Source organism: Siniperca chuatsi, linkage group LG5 (assembly GCF_020085105.1).
Source record: "Siniperca chuatsi isolate FFG_IHB_CAS linkage group LG5, ASM2008510v1, whole genome shotgun sequence".
Lineage (NCBI taxonomy): Eukaryota > Metazoa > Chordata > Actinopteri > Centrarchiformes > Sinipercidae > Siniperca > Siniperca chuatsi.
Window position 1 is genome coordinate 20606026 of NC_058046.1, and position 20510 is coordinate 20626535.

The window sequence follows — 20510 nt, forward strand, 5'->3', positions numbered from 1 at the left end:
AGCTTTCCATCCTTGTCGTAACTGAGAAACGTACTCTCGCGTTGTTCACCGACAGCCCCTCTGACAGTTGGGGCTGGTCTCATCACAACATCAGGGCGTTTCAGGCAACGCTCATACACATAGCAGCAGTCTCCCTTATCTTGGAATCGGTCGTCCCTGAATGGGACAAGTACAGTTCCTTTCCATACAGGTTCGTAAAATCCTCGTTCTTGTTAGTATTATACAGGCCTATTGCTTTAGCTAACATCGCCTGTGTGCTCTTTATTTAGCATTATTGCTAGCCTATTCCTCCGTCCCCTACCCGCTGTCGCAGACAGGCGGCCGTTAATGAGTGACTAGTCCAGCAGGTGCAGCAGCCACCAGCCTCAGCTAGGTTATCTGACTTAGCATCTTGTAAAAACAGCCTTGCCTAGCCTTTTACCTTGCTAACAGTAGCCTAATGACAGTGACTAACCCACATTTCCCTTCAGGCTGGTGTTTGGACAGTAACGTTAGCTTATCATGATTTCTAAATGGATTTTGGATTCTGGTTTATGGAATGAGGCAGCGTACGAGGTTATTGTAGCCAGGCCACCATCTGTTCCATGTAAGCTGGCCTCCACAACATGTCAGTTTTACAGTTGCTTTGTAGAAAGCTTCAGATAGATTATCCTTAACATAATAAGGCTGGCCTATAGCTATCCCTGAGCTCCTCCTCAGCCCATAAATACCAAGGCGAAACCTTAGATCCTCAGGTGTGTTCATCTGTTTGCAAAATACCTGTCTATTTAGAAAGGGTGCTGGGCTTTTGCAGTCTGACTCTGCAAGCTTTGGAAAAGCCAGACTGAGGAGTTGAGGTTAGCCAGCTTATTTAAAAACTTATTTTTAATTGAAAAATACTTTCAACATCTTATTGTTGTGTGTTGATGTTTCCGGCTTTTAACGGCTTTGTGTGTTGTATTGGTAAAAATATGTCATTGTCATTTGAGCACATTATAACCTTGTTTTAAAAGCCCCATATAAAAAAAATGTAAAAAAAACAACTCCATCTTTATCTGCCACATGTTGACTGAATGCTTTAAATGTTACACCTGCATTGTTTATGATTCATCTTATCTCAACCCATAAACGCTCCTGTATTCACTGTCTGACCTAATCTAAAACTCTTGGGAGACACTGAACTGTTGTTGTAGTCACTTGCTGAATGATGCTGTTTTTCTCTTTTTTTGAAATAAGTTTTGGCCCTTTATCGTTTGATGTATTGTAGCAGAACGCTAATATTGTTTTTTTCAAACCGTGTGTTCAAATTACCTTGTCTACAGGTCTTTTGTCTCTAGACATTTGAGATCTGCTGCATGTAGGGCGGCCCCTTTGTTTGTTGTAAAATCAGTCAGGAGGTTCTGTGTACCGTCAGTATGAGCCATCTATCTGCAGGTTGTCCCAGCACTCACTGCTAAACAGGAACACCTTGGACAGTCACTAGTTTGTTACAAGACCAACACTTATGGACAGATCAACGCATTTACAACTGTGGGCAGATTAGATTTAGAGTCATCTGGTTTTGGCATAGTTGCAGGGCTGACTAGAGCCTGAGGTTACAACAGAGGGAGTTCAGTGGGATCTCTTTTGGCACACAGGGAAAAGGTTGATCATGCTCATTTCTAAAATTGTGCAGAATGTTTATGCTTGTCCTTTTTGGTCAGTGAGGTCTTTATTTTCTTTCTCTTGCAGACGACATGAAATGTTGATGTGGTAAAAATGAACAAACCCAAAATGGCCACAGAGAAAGGGTAAGTTGCTTTGCTATTTGAAGACAAACAAATACGCAATTTCATATGCATAAACAAACACACTGCAGGCTGCGGGATGTGTGCAATGTGTTTCTGTGTGAAAGCTGCTCTGTCACAACCATGCCTTCACATATTTTCTCTCTCTCACACTGAGTGCTTACCTTTACCCTCCCTGATGTGATCTGCTCTTGTAGTATTCTACCTTTTCAACTGTCTATGCACCAGTGTCCCTGCTGTTTGTCTTCTTGTTGCACTGTCCATGTGTGAAAGAAAGTGTGTTTGTGCAACACAGCAGATAATTAGTTGGGCTTGCTTGAACCTTCCATACGTATTTGTCATGATGACTAAAAATAACAACACTCATCATTAATGCAGCAGAAACAGGCTTGAAAAAACCTTTCAGTGTCTTTATCCTCATCAAGTTTGCATATTTATAATTTGTTCATTTTCTAGTTAATCTGTGTTAATGTATGTGATATATGCAGTGTGCTTATTTAGGCTTTATGTCAGTGTTTTCCTTTGTCCATACTTGCATCACTTTTTTCATCATTCTTTCCATTTTTCCATTTGTTTCTTTTTCTGTCTCCAGCACACACACACACACACACACTCTGTCTCTCTCTGTCTTTATAAGGACATATGAGAAACCCAGCTCCACTGGGTACAATCACAGAGTTTTGATTCTGCCTCCCATGTTTGCCGTTGCTGTACCAACAACTGACCTCTAACCTTGTTTTCAGTTGAGCGCCACTGAGCTAAGATTATCAGAGGAGGATGGGTCACTATCCCAGAAATAGTGGAGCACTAGGAGACCTCCTCAATATTTTTAACATGGATTGCTAATTTGTAATTTTTTTAGCATGTATGACAGAAAAGGCTATTTATGTTGGTTATTACTATGTTTTTAGCTAAGACATACTTGGCTCACTGTGGGCTTATAAGGGCATTTGCGCATATGAGGGGTTGCTTTATGTTTGTTCTCCAGTGTCACTCTGTGCTAGCTACTTAGACACACTTCTGTGATAAAAATGATCCACCCTTCTCTTATAATCATGACAGATTGCCACTTACTGTGTTTGTAAATACAGCATCATGACACATTACATTGATGTGATGCGTATACTGATCTCTGTCCTTTCCAGATGGACTTGAATATGCAATATTTTATTCTTTCTTTATTTATCCTTTCTCCAAATGCCAATACAGGAATGTATTTAGAAATCCTATGACATAAAGTCTTCCTAAAGGTAAATGTGTGTGTGTGTGTGTGTGTGTGTGTGTGTGTGTGTGTGTTTCCAGTGTTCCCAGTAACTCAAGGGTACTGATGCTCCTGGGCCAACTGGAGAGGATGAATGGAGAGGCCATGGTGAGGGATGTCGAAACGGCAAGACAGGTCACTGCAAAGATACTTCATCTCATACAGACACAGGGTGAGAGCAAACACACACACACACACACACAAAATAACATGCAATCTACTGTACTTAAATGGAAACAATAGAAAAGACTAAAGCATTTTCCAGATATTTTTATTTATTATTTTATATTATTTATTATTTTTCATTTTCAAACTTGTAGTTTTCAGTCCCAACTGACCCTGACTCAAGTAACGTCACTTGAGGCAATTTATCAGACTTCGCTCAGATCCTTGGAGTCACAAAGGGCTTTATGCAGCTTTTTTCACACATGCTGTAGTACTCCCCAACACCTGTAAACTGAATCTGATGTGTAAAATTGATGGAGTTCCCCTTTAGTCATTTCTAGTTAATTCATTCATTAAAAACGTGTTCACTGCTGTGTAAATAGAGATGGTTTAGTGCACCGTTAGTCAAAGTGTGGATGGATTGATACAGTGTCTCTGGATCTGGTTCTCTGATTACTCTTTTGAAAGGAGAGTAGAGAAGAAGATCTGACAGTAGAGGAAGAAGGCTCTGTCGCTGTGTAAAACAGACGGAAACATGAGTGTGTCTCTTTTAGCAGTGTGCCACTCTGCCATTCTGAGAAGCTGGGATGAATAGAAATCATTGATGCAAGTATCATTGCTCTAGTGCTTTAACAATTAATTAATTAATAGATTTGTAAAACTGACAACAAATTACAACAGTTCTGATATTTGTTTTATGTCATTTATCAAGCAAAAATGTCAAACTTTCTCTGGTTGCAACTTCTCAATTGTGAGGATTTGCTGCTTTTCTCAGTTTTACATGATTGTAAATTGAATATCTTTGTATTTTGGACTGATGTTCTTACAAACCAAGCAATTTGAAGACATAATCTTGGACTTTTGAATATTGTGATGTGCATTTGTTTGCTACTTTAGGACATTTTATAGACTAAACAATTAATTAGTAATTGAAAAAATATCATCAAATATCGACTGATTAATTGATAATGAAAATAGTTGACATTTTTGTTTGGATCTCTTATATTAACTTTCCTCTGGAGCTAGTAGTTTTGAGTCAGAAGCATTTTCAGCGTGGATTATTTGAGCGAGGACAACTTGTAATCACTTGAGTCAAGCTTTGGTGGAGTCTTTGTGTGAAGGTATAGTGTGGAGTGAATAATTCTACTGAATTATTACATACTGTAGTATTTTGAGCCTGCTGACATACTTTGAATTTCCTTTGAACTTCTTCCCTCTCACTTTTCTTGAATTTCCTCTTTCCTCTGCCCATAATTAGTTGCTTCCTCCAACTTTAAAGTAAACTCATAGTCAATCTATCATGACTGATGGGCACAGTGGAAAGGCTTCTGTCGGTGACCCTGTCAATCTTGATATATCAGCTGTTCCTCTTTCATCTACTGCTTGGCTGTTGGTCACACCCCGCCTGCAGCCTCAACTTGAAATGCGTATGAGTGTGACGTTGGTTAGGGGGAAGTAGGGGGTCTGTGACCCTGTTCACAGTAACTATACACCCGAGGACGGACTTTGCTGTACTCTTGTCTCATGTTTAGAGTCTTAGGAGGCAGTCAAGAGATACCAAGAGAACGGACAAAGATGATATTGAGAAAGGAAAGTCAGGAGTTGCAAGTGGGGTAGCCATTCACTCATGTCTAATAAAGGTGAATGAAAAAAATATAGAAAATTGCTCCACAGACCATAGGAGTTTTGGTGTGGTTTAGTGGAGAATAAATTCAGTCTTAGAGGCAGCAGTTTTTTGGGTTTTTTTACTCTCATTTGCAGTCAGAAATTCAGTGTCTGTTTTAATTTTTAGAGTATGGCAGCTCTCCTTTTCCTCAGAGTGCTGACTGAGTAAGAGAAAGGAGGGAGGCAAGATAAAGAGGAGAGAGTGCGTAAGGAGAGGTATCCTATACAGTTCCCTATAGGAGCAGTCGGTGGTTTAGTTTCTGGTAGCGTGCGAAGGGGAGGGGGGGTTCTGATTACAACTGTAGTTTGATAGTGTCCTGCCCCCTAAGCTCAGCGTGTTGGTGTTACACAGTTGGAGAGTTGTAGGATTGACCAGTTGAGCAGTTTACTTTTAGCCTTAGAGGGATAGAGAAATACCAGTGAAAGTGCTTTACGCTTCATAAAGACTATCAAATTCTTAAGCGTTCAGATTCACAGCAAGACCTCCACTGTAAACTTTTAGGACTCCAGAGGCAGTGAACCTGGGATTTTGGAAAACAGGACAGCTTTTCACCCAAAGCTCTGGTGAACTTTGAGACCTTTTGTTATGAAATGGAGTACTGCTACACCAGGAGATACTGTCAATCTCTGGCCTACCCAGACCCTCCAGGTAGGGTCCAGAATGATGAAAATATACTAGAAAAAATATGCTTAAGGTAAGCTATAATTAACCTGTTAAACTCACAATAACATCTATGATGGCAATTCAAGGGGCACAAATATTTAAAATATTTCACTTTGCTTGGATCAGATAAGGATGGGAAGTGAGATTAGAAAAACCACTCTGACTTCTACAACCGCCACAGTTCATGTGCAGTACGTTCAGCAGTCAACCTAGCTGAATAATAACTACAATCACTAGAAAAGACATAAATGATGGTTAAATTAAAGATAAGTTTAAACATCTACAGGTCATTGTGCAGATCACAATTAGCTGGCTATCTGCTTTGCTTTTCAGTGCCATCGTAAATCTTGGTTAATTCTTATTAGAACACACATCTTTACACGCAAAATAAAATCATTGCAAAATGCAGTAAATGGAAATGCTCCTGTGTATAACCCCTCGTGGTTTTGCTTTTGAGGATTAATGTTGAAATGCCATTTTGTTTTGTAGAGCTTTAAAAATTCTGGCATGACAGAAATGATTTAAGAGCTCACTGCTCTCCAAGGCACTGAAGTAAGTGTGTGTGTGTGTGTGTGTGTGTGTGTGTGTGTTCACTTGCACACAGCTGTGCAAGTGTGGTAAGTGAGTTTGTGGAAAGTGTGTAAACACATACACACACATAGACACATGTGTCTAGCTACATGTCTATAATTTTAACCTTCACATGCTTTTTGGTAAGAGATCATCAATCATGAAAGCTGCATGCTTGACACGTTAGATTTCCATATTCACCTGCTGTTATGATGCGTTCCTAATCAGTGACAGCGAGTAACTCCAGGCACATGAACCCCTCACATGTGTAAAATCATCAGTCACCAAGTAATATAACTCTCCATTTGGGTATTTGTGATATGAAGTGAGCACGTTGCTGACACAATCTGCTGCTGTACAAGAAATCTGACAGCATTGGTAATATGAAAGTGAAGTCTTTGTAATATTTTATTTACTTTTTTACATTTTTTAGAGAATCATATATATCTATAATCCTCTGTAAACTTTAATGTTGGTTTCAATAAGTCGTTTTTAAAAGGTTGGGGGACTTCAGTATCTCACCTGCTCTCAGTCCTGTGTTTGTGTTTGAAGAGTTTGCGTTTGTGTCAGGACAGGACAGGACCAGTTCACTGAGGCCTCTTCAAAAAGGTCGGGAATCTGTCAGCTCCTAAATTACAGGGCAAGCATAGGGTAGGTTTAAAGATTAAGTATCTATTTATTGTGAAATGCAGCCGGACAGTCAAGTCAATTTTTTATGTATCACAAAGAACAAAATTGCCTCAAGGAGCTTTACAATTTGTGCAGCATACAACACCCTCTTTCCTTCGAACCCCCCCCCCAAGATAATCCTCTGTGACATTGTAACTTCTCTTTGATGGTCGACCCAAAATATACAGGACAACCTGCTGTACTTGAATAACAGCCCTCACTTTGCTTTGCTTGCGTGAGAAGCCCCTCAGTTGTTTTGCACAAATGCGGTACTGTTTATCTTCACATTTCTAAAATGTTTACTTTGACCTGTGTTACAGAGAAGACTGGAAAAGAGGTGATGTCCAAAGGCTCCAGTGGCATGGAGGTCATCCTGGCTTCATTGGAGGTCAGCTACATGACAACACTTTGACACTAAGCTTACTCTGTATTTCTTTTTTTACTCATGTTTGCACAAATAGAGACAGAGTGGTTTCCTATAAATATGCTATGAGAGACTTACCAGTCTTTGTGCTAAGCTAAGCTAACAGGCTGCTGGTGGTAGCTTCTTATTTAGCGTACAGACATGAGCGTGGTATCAATCTTCAGTCCTCATCTAACTTTCGGCAGGAAAGCGAATAAGCGTATTTCCCAATGACGTCACAGTGACACATTCTTTGATTTCAGATTAAATTGCACACTTATGACAGAGAACATTAAGTAAAACAGTGTCTGTCCCTTAGAGAGACAGAAGAGATCATTGCAAACATTTATATAATTCAATAAATAAACCTGTATATTGTTTAACAAGTGTACTATATGTGGCTTCAACAGAACACCCGGGATGTCCAGACCACTCTGAACATTTTGTATATTCTCAGTGAGCTGCTGACTGTGGGTAAGTAAAGTCTTCTCAAAATTGATATTGATGAGCAGTTCGTGCCCTGATTTTGAGAGCTGATAACAACATTTACTTCCTTGCTGGATAATCACTTAGTGGGCAATTTAACTGTCATTTCTAATTTAGAAATATATAAAAATATATTATTTGGGAGTACATGCAAAGTGTTTACGTTTTTATGACTGTGAGAAGTATTAAACATATTCTAAAAGTACCATAAGGCAATTTATTCTTCTGGCCACATTGTTGTGATCCCATCATGAACTATGTTCTGTCATAGGCCGAGGTCGCAGGGTGGGAGTATTTGTGTCTAAAGGAGGAACAGGGATATTATTCCAGATTCTGATCACTGCCAGTAAAGAGTTGCCTCCCAGTGAGGAACTCATGCTGCAGCTTCACTCACTGCTGGCCAAAGTTGGCCCAAAAGGTAGGCTTAATGTCACAGTTTAACACAAACAAACATACAGTACACAACTATACACATCGGGGAAGTAACTGCTCATTTTTCATTTCATTTTATTGAGTTTGCTTTTGTGTCTGTTCACATTTGACTCGTCATTAAGTTTGATCTATGCTGTTAAAGGGGCCCTGTTGAGTTTCCTTGTAAACAAATAAAAGTTATGTTTACATTCCATATTTCTCACCAAAACAAATTGTGCATTGTTCACATCCTCGCAAGTAGTCTTCTTCTTCACTGCCTTTGTTGGCGCATTACTAAATTTCTTGGCGCATTACTGCCACCTGTCGATCAGTGTAATAGCACAAAAGCGTTGGCAGGATGAGAATTACACCACCCGGGACCGTGCATGCATGCATGTGCGTCCTTGTGTGCCTGTGCACAATAAAAACAAAGCGGGGACCCGTAACAGCATTGCTCTGTAGCGCTACCAGTGGTTAAAAACTCTACAGGATGTCCTTAAGACTGTATTGTTATTTAGTGTTTTGCAGAAAACACGAGAGACAAATATCTGGTAATTCTCTGCATAATCACTGACCTTACAACCTCACTGTGTTCAGACAGAAAGTTTGGAGTGAAGGCACGTTTGAGCGGAGCTCTGAACGTCACAGTCAACTTAATGAAACAGAACCTACAAAATACCAAACTGCTCCTGCCCTGCCTGCAGGTGCTCAGGGTTTACTCTACCAACTGTAAGTCATTTTAAACTTTGAAATCCACTTCTCAAAAAGTTGCTGTTCTCTCTGGGAGTTCAAGCAGATTTGTACCAAGAAATACAACAGAATCACAAAGTGATTTTAAAAAAATCCTGTAAATATGCTGGCATTATTCAGTGGCATCTATTTCTACTTTTGCCTGATATCTCCTCATTTATGTGTCTCTGTTTGTGAAGCGGTGAATGCTATTTCTTTGGGCAAGAATGGAGTGGTGGAACTCATGTTCAAGATTGTCTCGCCATACAGCAAGAAGAACACCAGCCTGCACAAGTAAGGGGTTGATTGTTTTAATGAGCCAGCATGACTGTTGTATTAAAACAAACTAGTGACATCCACAGGCTGCACCTCTATCAGACAGAGATTTTTAACATCTGTCATTGATATTTGTTCAGCAGACCATTTAACCCATTTGCCTTGTTTCTAAATCAACAGGGTAGCTCTGGACGCACTGGGAGCACTGCTCAAATCCAGTGAGTAATTTGCTTTGTAGCATTGACCTTTGACTCTTCAGTAGTATAGTGATCCTTAATTAGTGTTTGTGCCCATGCAGTATTGCTCCTCTCTCACCTCAGTCATCATTAACCCTTTGCCTGTCCTTGATTGATTCTCTGTTCTGCACTTAAGCAATCACAGTAAATGATCATTCAACATGGATTCCAAGTTACCTAACCCCAAGCTTTCCCCTCTCTGTACATTGCTTTCTCTTTTCCCCCTCCTATGCTTCTCTTCATCCCATCCTGCATTCATAAAGTACAAATGATCAGTGCTTTCTCTGCTCCCATCTTCCACTTCCCTGTGCAGAAACTAATGCTCGGCGTGCAGTGGATGGTGGACATGTGCCTGTCTTGCTAGCTGTGTACCTGGACTGGCATCGCAGTGACACACGCCATCGCCACATGCTGATTCGCAAAGGGCTGCTGGTCTGCCTCAGGAACATCACAAACATCAAGGTCGGCAGGAAAGCATTCATAGAGGCTGATGGCATGAGGGTCCTCTACAACTCATCCACTGTGAGTGAGAAAATGACATATGCATGACTAACAATTAAAGCATGCAACACATATGTACTGTACATACACACTCACCTACTGTCTACTTTCTGTGTGGTTTTATTTCTAGGAGTGTCTCCCAGTGCGGACTCTGGATCCTCTGATCAACACTTCAAGTCTCATCATGAGGAAGTGTTTTCCTAAGAACCGTCTGCCTCTGCCCACCATCAAATCGGCCTTCAACTACCAGCTGCCACATGTACCTGCCGTAGGGCCTGTGGCACAGCTGTACAGCCAGCCACCTGGTGGTGAGATCGCAGGACACACTCACAAACACACACTTCACTAGAGTGTGCCCCAGCTTATCACACCGTATGCGCATGCCTTTCATTGATGATTATGCAGTACAGACAGACACTTTTTTATCGCTCCTAGATTCAATCCTGCATACCACAAACACACGCACACACACACACACACAGACATACACACGCACACACACAATGTTTATATATCCCTAGAACGACTAAATGGTTAATGGCAACACTCTTGACACTGCTGCACACAATGTGCCTTACAGGAAGAAAAATTCATCAACTCTGCAACAAGCCCTTAAAGAAGGGTAAGACGTACGTAAGACGCAACTCCATCCTCAGAATACATAGACTCACTCACTGCTGCTTTCTCATTCACCTGACGTCATACTGTAACTTCACTAAACTAACAGATGACGTGTTGGTAATAAAGATGCTTAGTGCACATTCCTTGGTGCTTGCTTGCGCACTAGTACACTTATGTACTTGCACTGTACTCAACTAATTTGCTTCTTTGCATCCACAGGCTATCTAGTGAAATATTTGAGTCCTTTTGCTCTTCCCTTAATCTGATCTAAAATAAAACATGTCTGATTACGGCAGCGGCAGATGGCCGCCCACCATTGAGTCTGGTTCTGTCCAAGGTTTCTGCCTGTTAAATAGAAATTTTTTCTTGCCACTGTCGCCAAATGCTTGCTCATGGTGGGATTTGTTGGGTCTCTGTAATTAATATTATAAAGAGTACGGTCTAGACCTACTCTATAGGAAAAGCGCAATGAGATAACTTCTGCTATGAATTGGCGCTATATAAATAAAATTGAATTGAATCTATCAAAATTTTATATTTTTCATGAAGCACCACAGCATGCTTAGTTGAATCTGCTTCATGATGTACATGTTAAGTTCCTCCTTTTATGTTCTGCAGAGTGCAATTTTGACATCTCTAATTGGCAACAGCAAACCAGTAATTGCCTCCGCCTTAGTGCAAAGTCGTGTTGACTCATCTATATTGCCAAAAACATGTCAGTGATGTCAGTAACCCAACCATGGAGAACAGTGTAACATAACAAGCTACTAGACTTGTCAGTGAGATCACCAGCTCGATGTATTTGAAGAAATCTACTCAAAATTTCTTCTGTCCACTAAATCTCTCACTCATCTCTGGATCATGGCTGCTCACATGTGTTTTTTTTTTTCCTTCACATTTTCTCTGTTCCTGTCATTGCAATGAGACTCAGTGACCAAAATCAGTTGAGTTCTACCAGTCTGGTTATGTGCCAGCCTTACACACACTTTGGAAAATAATAAACTCCTAGTTTGGGATGAAAAAAAGGTAAATATAAGGTATGTCTGTTTTAAGGACAGTCTGTGTGTGTGTGTGTGTGTGTACTCAGTGGATGATGTGGTGGATGAAAGTGATGATAACGAGGAGACAGACGCAGACACGGAGAATGATACTGAGAATGAAGAGGATGAGAAGGATCAGCGCTCTGCGGTAATACTCAGCACTCACATGCACACACCATATTTCACATGACAATATTATGTGTTGCACTCACTGTACAAAATGTTGAGTATATTATCTCTGTATATTATAGAGACAGACATCTCAAACATTTTACAACATTTCTATTATATCACGACCCTTTATAATATATTATATCACGACCCATTGTGAAGTTCAATCATGATTAAACTTCACAATGGGTTGTGATATAATATAATTGGTCCTAATTGTCTAAAGTATGTTAATTCATAAAAAGGCCATTTAGTTAAAAAAAACAGTAGTTTACATTAGCATGCCATCATTCATATTAGGGGACTTTTTCATTATACAATACTGAATCTCTACAGATTGTGTCATTTGAGGATAGAATTTCTCAGAGCTGTGTCAGAGTTTTATGTGAAGCTGATGTTGATGCAATCAAGTTGCACTCCTCTAAATTTCCAGCAGAGGGCAGTGATAACTCAGCAGACAGTGCCAAACACTCTCAATTCACTATGTCAAACATGTCAACCATGTCTGATATGTATTTACAATTACTGATTTAATCAAAACATTGTTCCTCCCTTACAGAGTGTGAGTAAGTAATTCAGAGAGGCACTCAAAATCTCCAAGCACTACAAAATCCCCCTAAATTTATACAGCTACACAAAATACGTGGGTTTTGGTGTCTTTGGACAAGACTGACATTTTTGTTATTTTCTCATTAGCTGTAGTTCTTTTTTTCCTAGGTTTCTACATCTCATAATCCTTAGGTAGCAACAGACTTGAGCAATAGCCCAAATACAGTCAGAAAGCACACAGTCTGAAGTTTTACATTTAGATGTGTTTGTTTCCTCTATGTCTTTTTAATCAGAATGATGACATAGAGACGGACCTAAACAAGCTACATCCCAAAAATCACCCTGGACGTCCTTTCGAGGAGTTGAGAGTCTATGAGAGGTTCTTCTTGGAGCTTTCTGAAGACTTCCAGGTCAGTATTTTGTGCACATGTTGGCAAAATTTCACAGTGAAAAAATGACCAAACGTCCATTTAAACCAGCATGAATTCAAGCTGAATTGGCTTATTTATAGTATGTGACAGTATTAGACAGTGTGTTGGCGCAATACTTTCAGTTATGTAGGTATATTTTTTAACTTGTACTATTAAAACTCGATCTTGTTGGCTCAGTGTCAGCATTGTTGTGTGTCAGAATAAATTAGTATGAGACATACATGATTACATAGAAAAATCTGACATCAGAGTGTCTCTTGCCTTATTTTGTTTTTCTTTTCATGTTTTCTTTTCTATTTATTTTATTACATTTAATTTAATAGAATTTTATTATTTATAACTTTCATTTTCCTTTTTTTTTCTCATTTTCTTTAATTACTTGCAGTGTGGGTTGCTCCTGGGTATTTGTGTATATTGTTTTTAATGACGTTTGTCTGAGATGGTCACACTTGTACACCTGTCATTGTTAATTACAAGAAAAGTGGGTGTATTTAAGCCTTTGGCCCATTGCACATTTTTATGAGCCTTATGAAGCGCTGAGCCAAACCCGTCACTCTTGTCAGTGTTAATAAAAGACCTTTTGATTATAATTTTACAGGTTTAGTGTGCGTTGTCTCTACCACAAACATTTGTGATCCCTTTTTTTCTGATCAATATATCTTATTTCTACAGGGTTATAACTTTGAATGCTCAAAGAGTACCTCTACCACATCATCATCATCCTTCTCCTCATCATCAGCCTCAACTCAATCCACTCGGCCAATAATAGTCCCCACAGCTCAAGCCTTGTCCCCAAAGCACGTCCCCATACTGAGCTCTCAGGAGGATTGCAACCCTACCAAAGGAAAACACACCCTGCAGTCTCCTTCTGCGCCCACTCCCACTCCTCCTGCTCCTCTAACTCCTCTAGAACTGGACACCATCCAACTCACCAAGGACCAAGACAAAAAAGAGGCCCACATTCCTTCCCCCGACACACATACAACATTGTCCTCCCTCACCAGGCCTTCTTCTCAAGGGCAGATGATAGAACAGGAACTAGCACATGTGTTGGAGTGTGTCTCTCTAGAAGAGGAGGGGGTTCTGAACGCAGAAGGAGGAAGGGGAGTCAAACAAGAGGGATCCCCTGTCAATTCCAAGAGACACATACAGTCTCCTCTGCTCTTGGAGGGTATCACTACTCGTCGTGTGGGAGGTGGAGGAGGCAGCAACTGGGGTTCAGATTGTGGCTCAGAGGGTGCTGAGGATGAGGGAGGGGAAGGAGCAGTTCTGGAGGTTCCAGACACAGCGCTGCTCCTCCCGCTGCATGACCCTGACCTTTACGTGGAGATGGTGAAGGGAACACACTCTGTACCCCAGTACGCTGAAGTGGCTTACCCAGACTACTTTGGCCATGTAGCCCCAACATTTAGGGAACCACTTGTGGAGAGAGTTTACGGTGTGCAGAGGTGAGACATTTTCATGAAAATTGTGGTTTGCAGAAATTATTCAGCATACAAATTGTATATAGGGTATACAGATTTTTAATATATTAAGATATTTCAAATATTTTGAAACTTTTTTAAATCTTTAACTTGTACTAATTAAAGCCTGACTTGTTGGGCTCCAAACATACCTTTTGGAGCCTCAGTAATAGTGATGTTTTAGTAATGTTTTTTCCAAGGTCAAGTTGTGAGTCAAATTTCCAGGCACAGTTTGGAAAAAGTTTATACAATCATGTGGTTCAAATTGGCTTTTCAGTCTGTGAGCCTTCATCACAGAATGTGAGCTACAGTTTACACTTTTAACTTTGCTGTGTATGGAAGCTTATGGTGATGGGGAAAGGCATTTCTTATAGCTTATTGCATTCATCCTCCTTAATAAACAATATATTTAGTGGGAAAACATTTGTCCATCCATTGTGTTAACCATGCATTTGTTTGTGGGTCTAACCCTGCAGGTCTAAGATATTCCAGGACATTGAGAGGTTGATTCATCCTAATGATATCCTGGATAAAGTACTTTACGACCTGGACATTCCTAGGTGAGTTCCTCTTACTGAGTCTGCTCACCTAAAGCATTACATTACACCACACAGGCTAAATGGAGCTTGTCACTAGTGCTTCAGCATTTGTGTTAAAGTACTATCCCAGTGACATAAACTACAGTTTGTCCTTTTTTCTGATAATGTTGAGAGCTGTGACATTCATACAACAGATTAGTCCAATTTATCATCCATATATTGAGAAAGGTATCATGTGTCCCTCCCAAATTTTGTTGTGTTTCAGTTGTCCTGTGATTGAAGACAATGGTGAATCACTGAAGTTCAACTCTCAGTTTGAGTCTGGCAACCTCAGGAAGGTAGTTCAAGTTAGGAAGTAAGTATTTATTGTTACATCAGTTACAGGGGAATGAATAAGAGTTCCACAATAAATGTGCAGTTTTATCACATTCATAACATTTAAAGCTGTGGTCAACTTTTACTATATTCAACCTACTTCTTAAAACAAAAGCTTATGGTGGATGATGTTGTATTTACAGTTTATATTGTGGTGTTTCTCCAGATATGAGTATGACCTTGTGCTAAATTCAGACATCAACAGTAATCACTACCACCAGTGGTTCTACTTTGAGGTGAGCGGCATGCGTGTTGGAGCTACTTACCGCTTCAACATCATCAACTGTGAGAAGTCAAACAGCCAGTTCAACTATGGTGAGATGCACAACAACATGTGGGTAAAAACAAAATAAAACACCCCAACGGGTCATCTGACCTACAAAAGATTTGTGTTTTTTTTTCAACTGTTAGTCCATTTGAGGTCAGTTGTCACCTAAAAAGCCTCAAACTGGCATAGTGTTTCGCTTGAGTATCAGACAGCACACATTCTTAGCTTTTGTGTGTTTTTCTTTCTCCTTGTGTCTGTGTGTGTGTGCAGGCATGCAGGTGCTGATGTACTCTGTGCAGGAGGCGATCAGTGGCAGGCCTCGCTGGGTCAGAACAGGAACAGACATCTGTTACTACAAGTAGGTACACTCAGAATGCAGTGGACCTGGGGATATATTGAGGGGAAAAGCTAAAACTACCTTTTTAATAACTGTTACAGTTACATGGGACAAGATCACAGTTTTCATGCAGCATACTAGTTTTGCCATACCGCACCTACTGTACTGTAGTGTATTAAATACCTTGTATCTCCATACAGTTTCTCCCTATTTAAATACATTAGGAGGGCAGAACATTAGAAACACATCAATTTAATGCAGTCCAGTACAACACTAACTTTTAACTATGACCTCAGTAATAAGCATATAATTGAATTCACACTTTTCCAACTATGTCACCGAAAAGTGAACCTTATAAACCAGGTAGAATTTATGGCAGAGCTGTTGTATTGAATTGGAAGATTGTACAGGTGTACCTAATAAAGTGGTCATTGAGTGTATGTGTTAAGGGCGCTATATTGTCAACTCATGTGCCTCCTTCTTCATAGGAATCATTTTGCGAGGAGTTCCATTGCAGCTGGAGGTCAGAAAGGAAAGTCCTATTATACAATGACCTTCAGCACAAGCTTCAGCCACAAGGATGATGTCTGCTACTTTGCCTATCATTACCCTTATACATACTCCACTCTTAAGGTAGTATGACAGTACCACTGTTGATTGTAATCTAGAGAACATTAGCAGTTAGTAGTATACATATCTCCAACTGTATCCCCCCTCTTCACCATATTGTCTAGTTGTAATGGTTTTGCCCCCTACAAAAATGTCAGTTTTCATCATACTCTCTGCAGGAATACCTTATTGTGACCTGAAACGGAATGTTTTTTTGGTGCTACTTCATACTGTGTGTTTGCATGTGCTCATACAGTAATTATCACTCTGTTCTATTGCTAAACCTCCCAAACCCCCAGTGACCCCAGATGCGCCTATTCCACCGTTTTGTTTCCAGTGTTTTATCATTTATATAACCTTCAAATCTGAGCTCAGATAATAACTGTGCTCTCAAACTTGTGTGCACTCATTATGTCAATAGTTATGATATTATAATTAATATGCATTTTGTCTGCTTTTATCTGGAGTGACTATGCAGAATTGCTTATAATACAAGCAACAAGAGAAGCCCAATCTGAATCACTTAATCACAAGTAGCCTCATAAACAGCCAGTACAACAATACAACAGTAAAATGTTGGAAGAGGCACGAGGACTTAAATGGAAGTTGTAGATAATAATGTTAGTAAGTGAAATGTAAAAACTGTAATTTGTCATTCTGTCGTTGTATCCTCAGATGCACCTGTCCAAACTGGAGGCTTTGAGGACACCTCAGATCTACCTTAGACAGGACACCCTGTGTGAGACCCTGGGGGGAAACAGCTGCCCCCTTCTCACCATCACTGCCATGCCGGAGTCCAACTCCAATGATCACATCTGTCAATTTAGTAAGTAAATCGACGTAGGTCTGTGTGCATGCGTCTTTTTATTTACTCGCCATCACTCACATACCTGAGCTGAACAATCTCAGCTGCAGGATTTTCATATTTCCTGGAAAAACTGAAAAAAACATTTTGTAGTTTCACCAATCATGGTGCCACTATCTGGAATCTGGAAACAAACAAGTCTACAGGCTTTTAAATGTAAACTGAAATCTGGACACTTTAACACTTGATCTGTGACTGTGCAGACTGTTACTACTGTATGATATATTTTTTATTGTTTTATTGTTTATACCCAGGACTCCCATACTCAGTATTGATGCTGAGTGGATTATCCTGGTGAAATAAAGTAAATTGAAATTAAAGACTCCTGGATAGTTCTCCGAAATGTCCTCTAAGAAATTCACTTATACCTAACAGAAATCCTCTCTCACTACTGCTTGCAAGAACATTAAGGTGAATGTTACTACATGAGAACAGCCCTTGGGTATCAGGGCATGCCAGTACTTCCCAAATAGCTTTTCCGACCACTGTAGTTCACTGATGCTGTTTTTCAGCTGTGAAAAACTTTTAAATCTTTTTCTTTTTTTTCTCATTCCATCTTCCCGTTTGTGCTTGTGCCATTCTCTCCCTCTTCAGGGAACCGTCCATTGATCTTCCTGTCGGCCAGAGTGCACCCTGGAGAGACCAACGCCAGCTGGGTAATGAAGGGCACACTGGAGTTCCTGATGGGCACCAGCGCACTTGCAGCCAGCCTGAGAGAGGCCTACATCTTTAAGATAGTCCCCATGCTCAACCCTGATGGAGTTGTAAATGGAAAGTGAGTAAAAAGAGTCTAGAGATGGAGAGAAATGAACACATATTCACAGCTTTCAAGTATACACACTGATGATGCACACATCTGCTGAACCTGGGCCTGCACATTGGTCACAGCTTTATGTCTATGAACACACACAAAATCTTGTCTTGAAGGATTCTCTAGCTGTTGCTCTGTTCTCCTCCACTCTGTATCCTTTCCCTCCTCTGCCGTCTCCTTTCTGCTGTAGTCATCGTTGTTCTCTAAGTGGAGAGGATTTGAATCGCCAGTGGCAGAACCCCAATCCTGAGCTCCACCCCACCATCTACCACACTAAGAGCCTGCTGCAGTACCTTGCACACATACAAAGGGCACCACTGGTATGAGCTCTAATTAACTGGACTTACATTTTGCATGTTGCTAAATCATCTTTCATTTGGGAAGTATAAAGAATCTCTACTCACTTCTTGTTAATGGTGGTGCCATTTCTCCTGTTCAGCTACACACTCTGTTTGGCTGCATGTCCACTAAATTTCACATCAATAAATCACCACATTAGTTTTAAGACATTAATGCAGTTGCCATAAACAACAGCCTCTATGGGCCTCTGCACTACACTGTGTGTCAGCAAGTTAGATATAATGGGATATTGCTTTTATGGGAGATTTGTTCACTGTACAAAGGGTGATGTACAACACAACGCAAGTTGAGGCCTCTGTCCTTCCTCTGAAAATAGACCTAAGAAAATGTATTTTGAGAAATATGAGCAATAACAATTTTTAAAAATAGAGGAAATAAAGCCAATTTTGGTTCACTGTGTCCTACTAAAAAATTCAATGCAATAATAAATAAAAAAATCGTAATCTTAATCCTTTCCTCCCTCTATTTCCTATGTGTGTGTGTGGGCATCTACACACAGGTGTTTTGCGACTACCACGGTCATTCCAGAAAGAAGAATGTGTTCATGTATGGCTGCAGCGTGAAGGAGACGGTCTGGCAGTCCACTATCAGTGCTACGTCCAGTGACTTACAGGAGGACCTTGGTTATAGGGTGAACAAACACACACACACACAAATGTGCTGTGTCTGTTTTGAGTTACCCGTTTCCTCTTTATCTTTCCCTCTGTGTCATTGATTTCCTTATTCTGTTTATCTTAAATCCCTATATATGTAATGATACAATATCTATTGGCTTTTTGTACATTGTCATTAACATGTGTTTCAGCACCAGCTCTTATCTGACAAACATGATCTAATTTTAGTAAGTCACCTTGAATGTTACTCTGCAGCGAGGACGGACTTTCTATCCATTCACCAGTCAAGCTGGTCGGGTCAAGATCAGTTTGTTGTTTCTCTCTGCATTTGGGAATGCAAAAAAATGTTTTCACTGAGCTGAATGCTAAGAAGCCAATTCAATACAATTTCCTAGTGGACATGTAGCTTCAGGCTATCAGCCCACAGCAAACATTTTGGATTGCCGCAGTCAATACTGCTGCTTTCACAAGCATCTGCTCTGTACATAAGCCCATCTTTTGTTGAACAGTTATTTGTCCCTACTATAAAATGTACTTGATCATCTGCCCCCCAATGCACAAAAACACTCCACTTACACAAAAACACTCAGACATCTCAAACATTTTCATGTGTTTTTTCAGGCGCTTCCTAAGATCCTGTCCCAGATCGCCCCAGCCTTCAGCATGGCGAGCTGTAGTTTTGTTGTGGAGCGCTCCAAAGAGTCAACCGCCCGCGTTGTTGTTTGGAGAGAGATAGGAGTACAACGCAGCTACACCATGGAGAGCACGCTCTGTGGTTGTGACCAGGGCAAATATAAGGTAAGCTTGTATTTTATTTTGTTTATAGGGTATGGGGGGAAAAAGACATGCCCAATGTCTTGCAGTTACAGTTGTATGCAAAAGTTTAGGAACCCTGACAATTTCCATGATTTTCATTTATAAATATTTGGGTGTTTGGATCAGCAATTTCATTTTGATCTATCAAATAACTGAAAGGACACAGTAATATTTCAGTAGTGAAATGAGATTTATTGGATTAACAGAAAATGTGCAATATGCATTAAAACGAAATTAAACAGGTGCATAAATTTGGGCACCCTTGTCATTTTGTTGATTTGAATACCTGTAACTACTTAGCACTGATTAATTGGAACACACAATTGGTTTGGTGAGCTCATTAAGCCTTGAACTTCATAGACAGGTGCATCCAATCATGAGAAAAGGTATTTAAGGTGGCCAATTGAAAGTTGTTGTTCTCTTTGACTCTCCTCTGAAGAGTGGCAACATGGGGGCCTCAAAACAACTCTCAAATGACCTGAAAAAAAAGATTGTTCTACATTATGGTTTAGGGGAGGCTACAAAAGTTATCGCAGAAATATAAGCTGTCAGTGTCCACTGTGAGGAACATAGTGAGGAAATGGAGGACCACAGGCACAGTTCTTGTTAAGGCCAGAAGTGGCAGGCCACATAAAATATTGAGAGGCAAAAGCGAAGGATGGTGTGAACGGTCAAAAACAGCCCACAGACCACCTCCAAAGACCTACAACATCAACTTGCTGCAGATGGTGTCACTGTGCATCGTTCAACAATTCAGCGCACTTTGCACAAGGAGAAGCTGTATGGGAGAGTAATGCGAAAGAAGCCTTTTCTGCACACACGCCACAAACGGAGTCGCT

The 20510-nt window shown here is 40.3% G+C and overlaps 1 protein-coding gene across 7 annotated transcripts in view; it reads left to right on the plus strand.

The window, feature by feature from the left end:
- Positions 1-23: 23 nt before the first annotated feature.
- The window catches only part of agtpbp1 (ATP/GTP binding carboxypeptidase 1), a 28872-nt gene continuing 8385 nt past the window's right edge, over positions 24-20510 (plus strand). The window contains exons 1-26 of one of the 7 annotated variants that reach the window (XM_044195820.1): positions 24-190; positions 1711-1769; positions 3069-3199; positions 7081-7148; positions 7574-7637; positions 7921-8067; positions 8658-8789; positions 8990-9083; positions 9246-9283; positions 9615-9823; positions 9933-10110; positions 10383-10424; positions 11355-11366; positions 11511-11611; positions 12477-12593; positions 13287-14062; positions 14554-14637; positions 14882-14971; positions 15158-15306; positions 15530-15617; positions 16085-16229; positions 16881-17031; positions 17665-17845; positions 18072-18201; positions 18741-18872; positions 19477-19653. In XM_044195820.1, the coding sequence (XP_044051755.1) occupies positions 1738-1769; positions 3069-3199; positions 7081-7148; positions 7574-7637; positions 7921-8067; positions 8658-8789; positions 8990-9083; positions 9246-9283; positions 9615-9823; positions 9933-10110; positions 10383-10424; positions 11355-11366; positions 11511-11611; positions 12477-12593; positions 13287-14062; positions 14554-14637; positions 14882-14971; positions 15158-15306; positions 15530-15617; positions 16085-16229; positions 16881-17031; positions 17665-17845; positions 18072-18201; positions 18741-18872; positions 19477-19653 (3468 nt within the window). In that variant the 5' untranslated portion in view covers positions 24-190; positions 1711-1737. Of the gene's footprint in view, positions 191-1710; positions 1770-3068; positions 3200-6722; positions 6743-7080; positions 7149-7573; positions 7638-7920; positions 8068-8657; positions 8790-8989; positions 9084-9245; positions 9284-9614; positions 9824-9932; positions 10111-10382; positions 10425-11354; positions 11367-11510; positions 11612-12476; positions 12594-13286; positions 14063-14553; positions 14638-14881; positions 14972-15157; positions 15307-15529; positions 15618-16084; positions 16230-16880; positions 17032-17664; positions 17846-18071; positions 18202-18740; positions 18873-19476; positions 19654-20510 lie in introns of those variants that run through there. The other 6 variants (XM_044195819.1, XM_044195821.1, XM_044195822.1 and 3 more) reach the window with 6 other exon arrangements.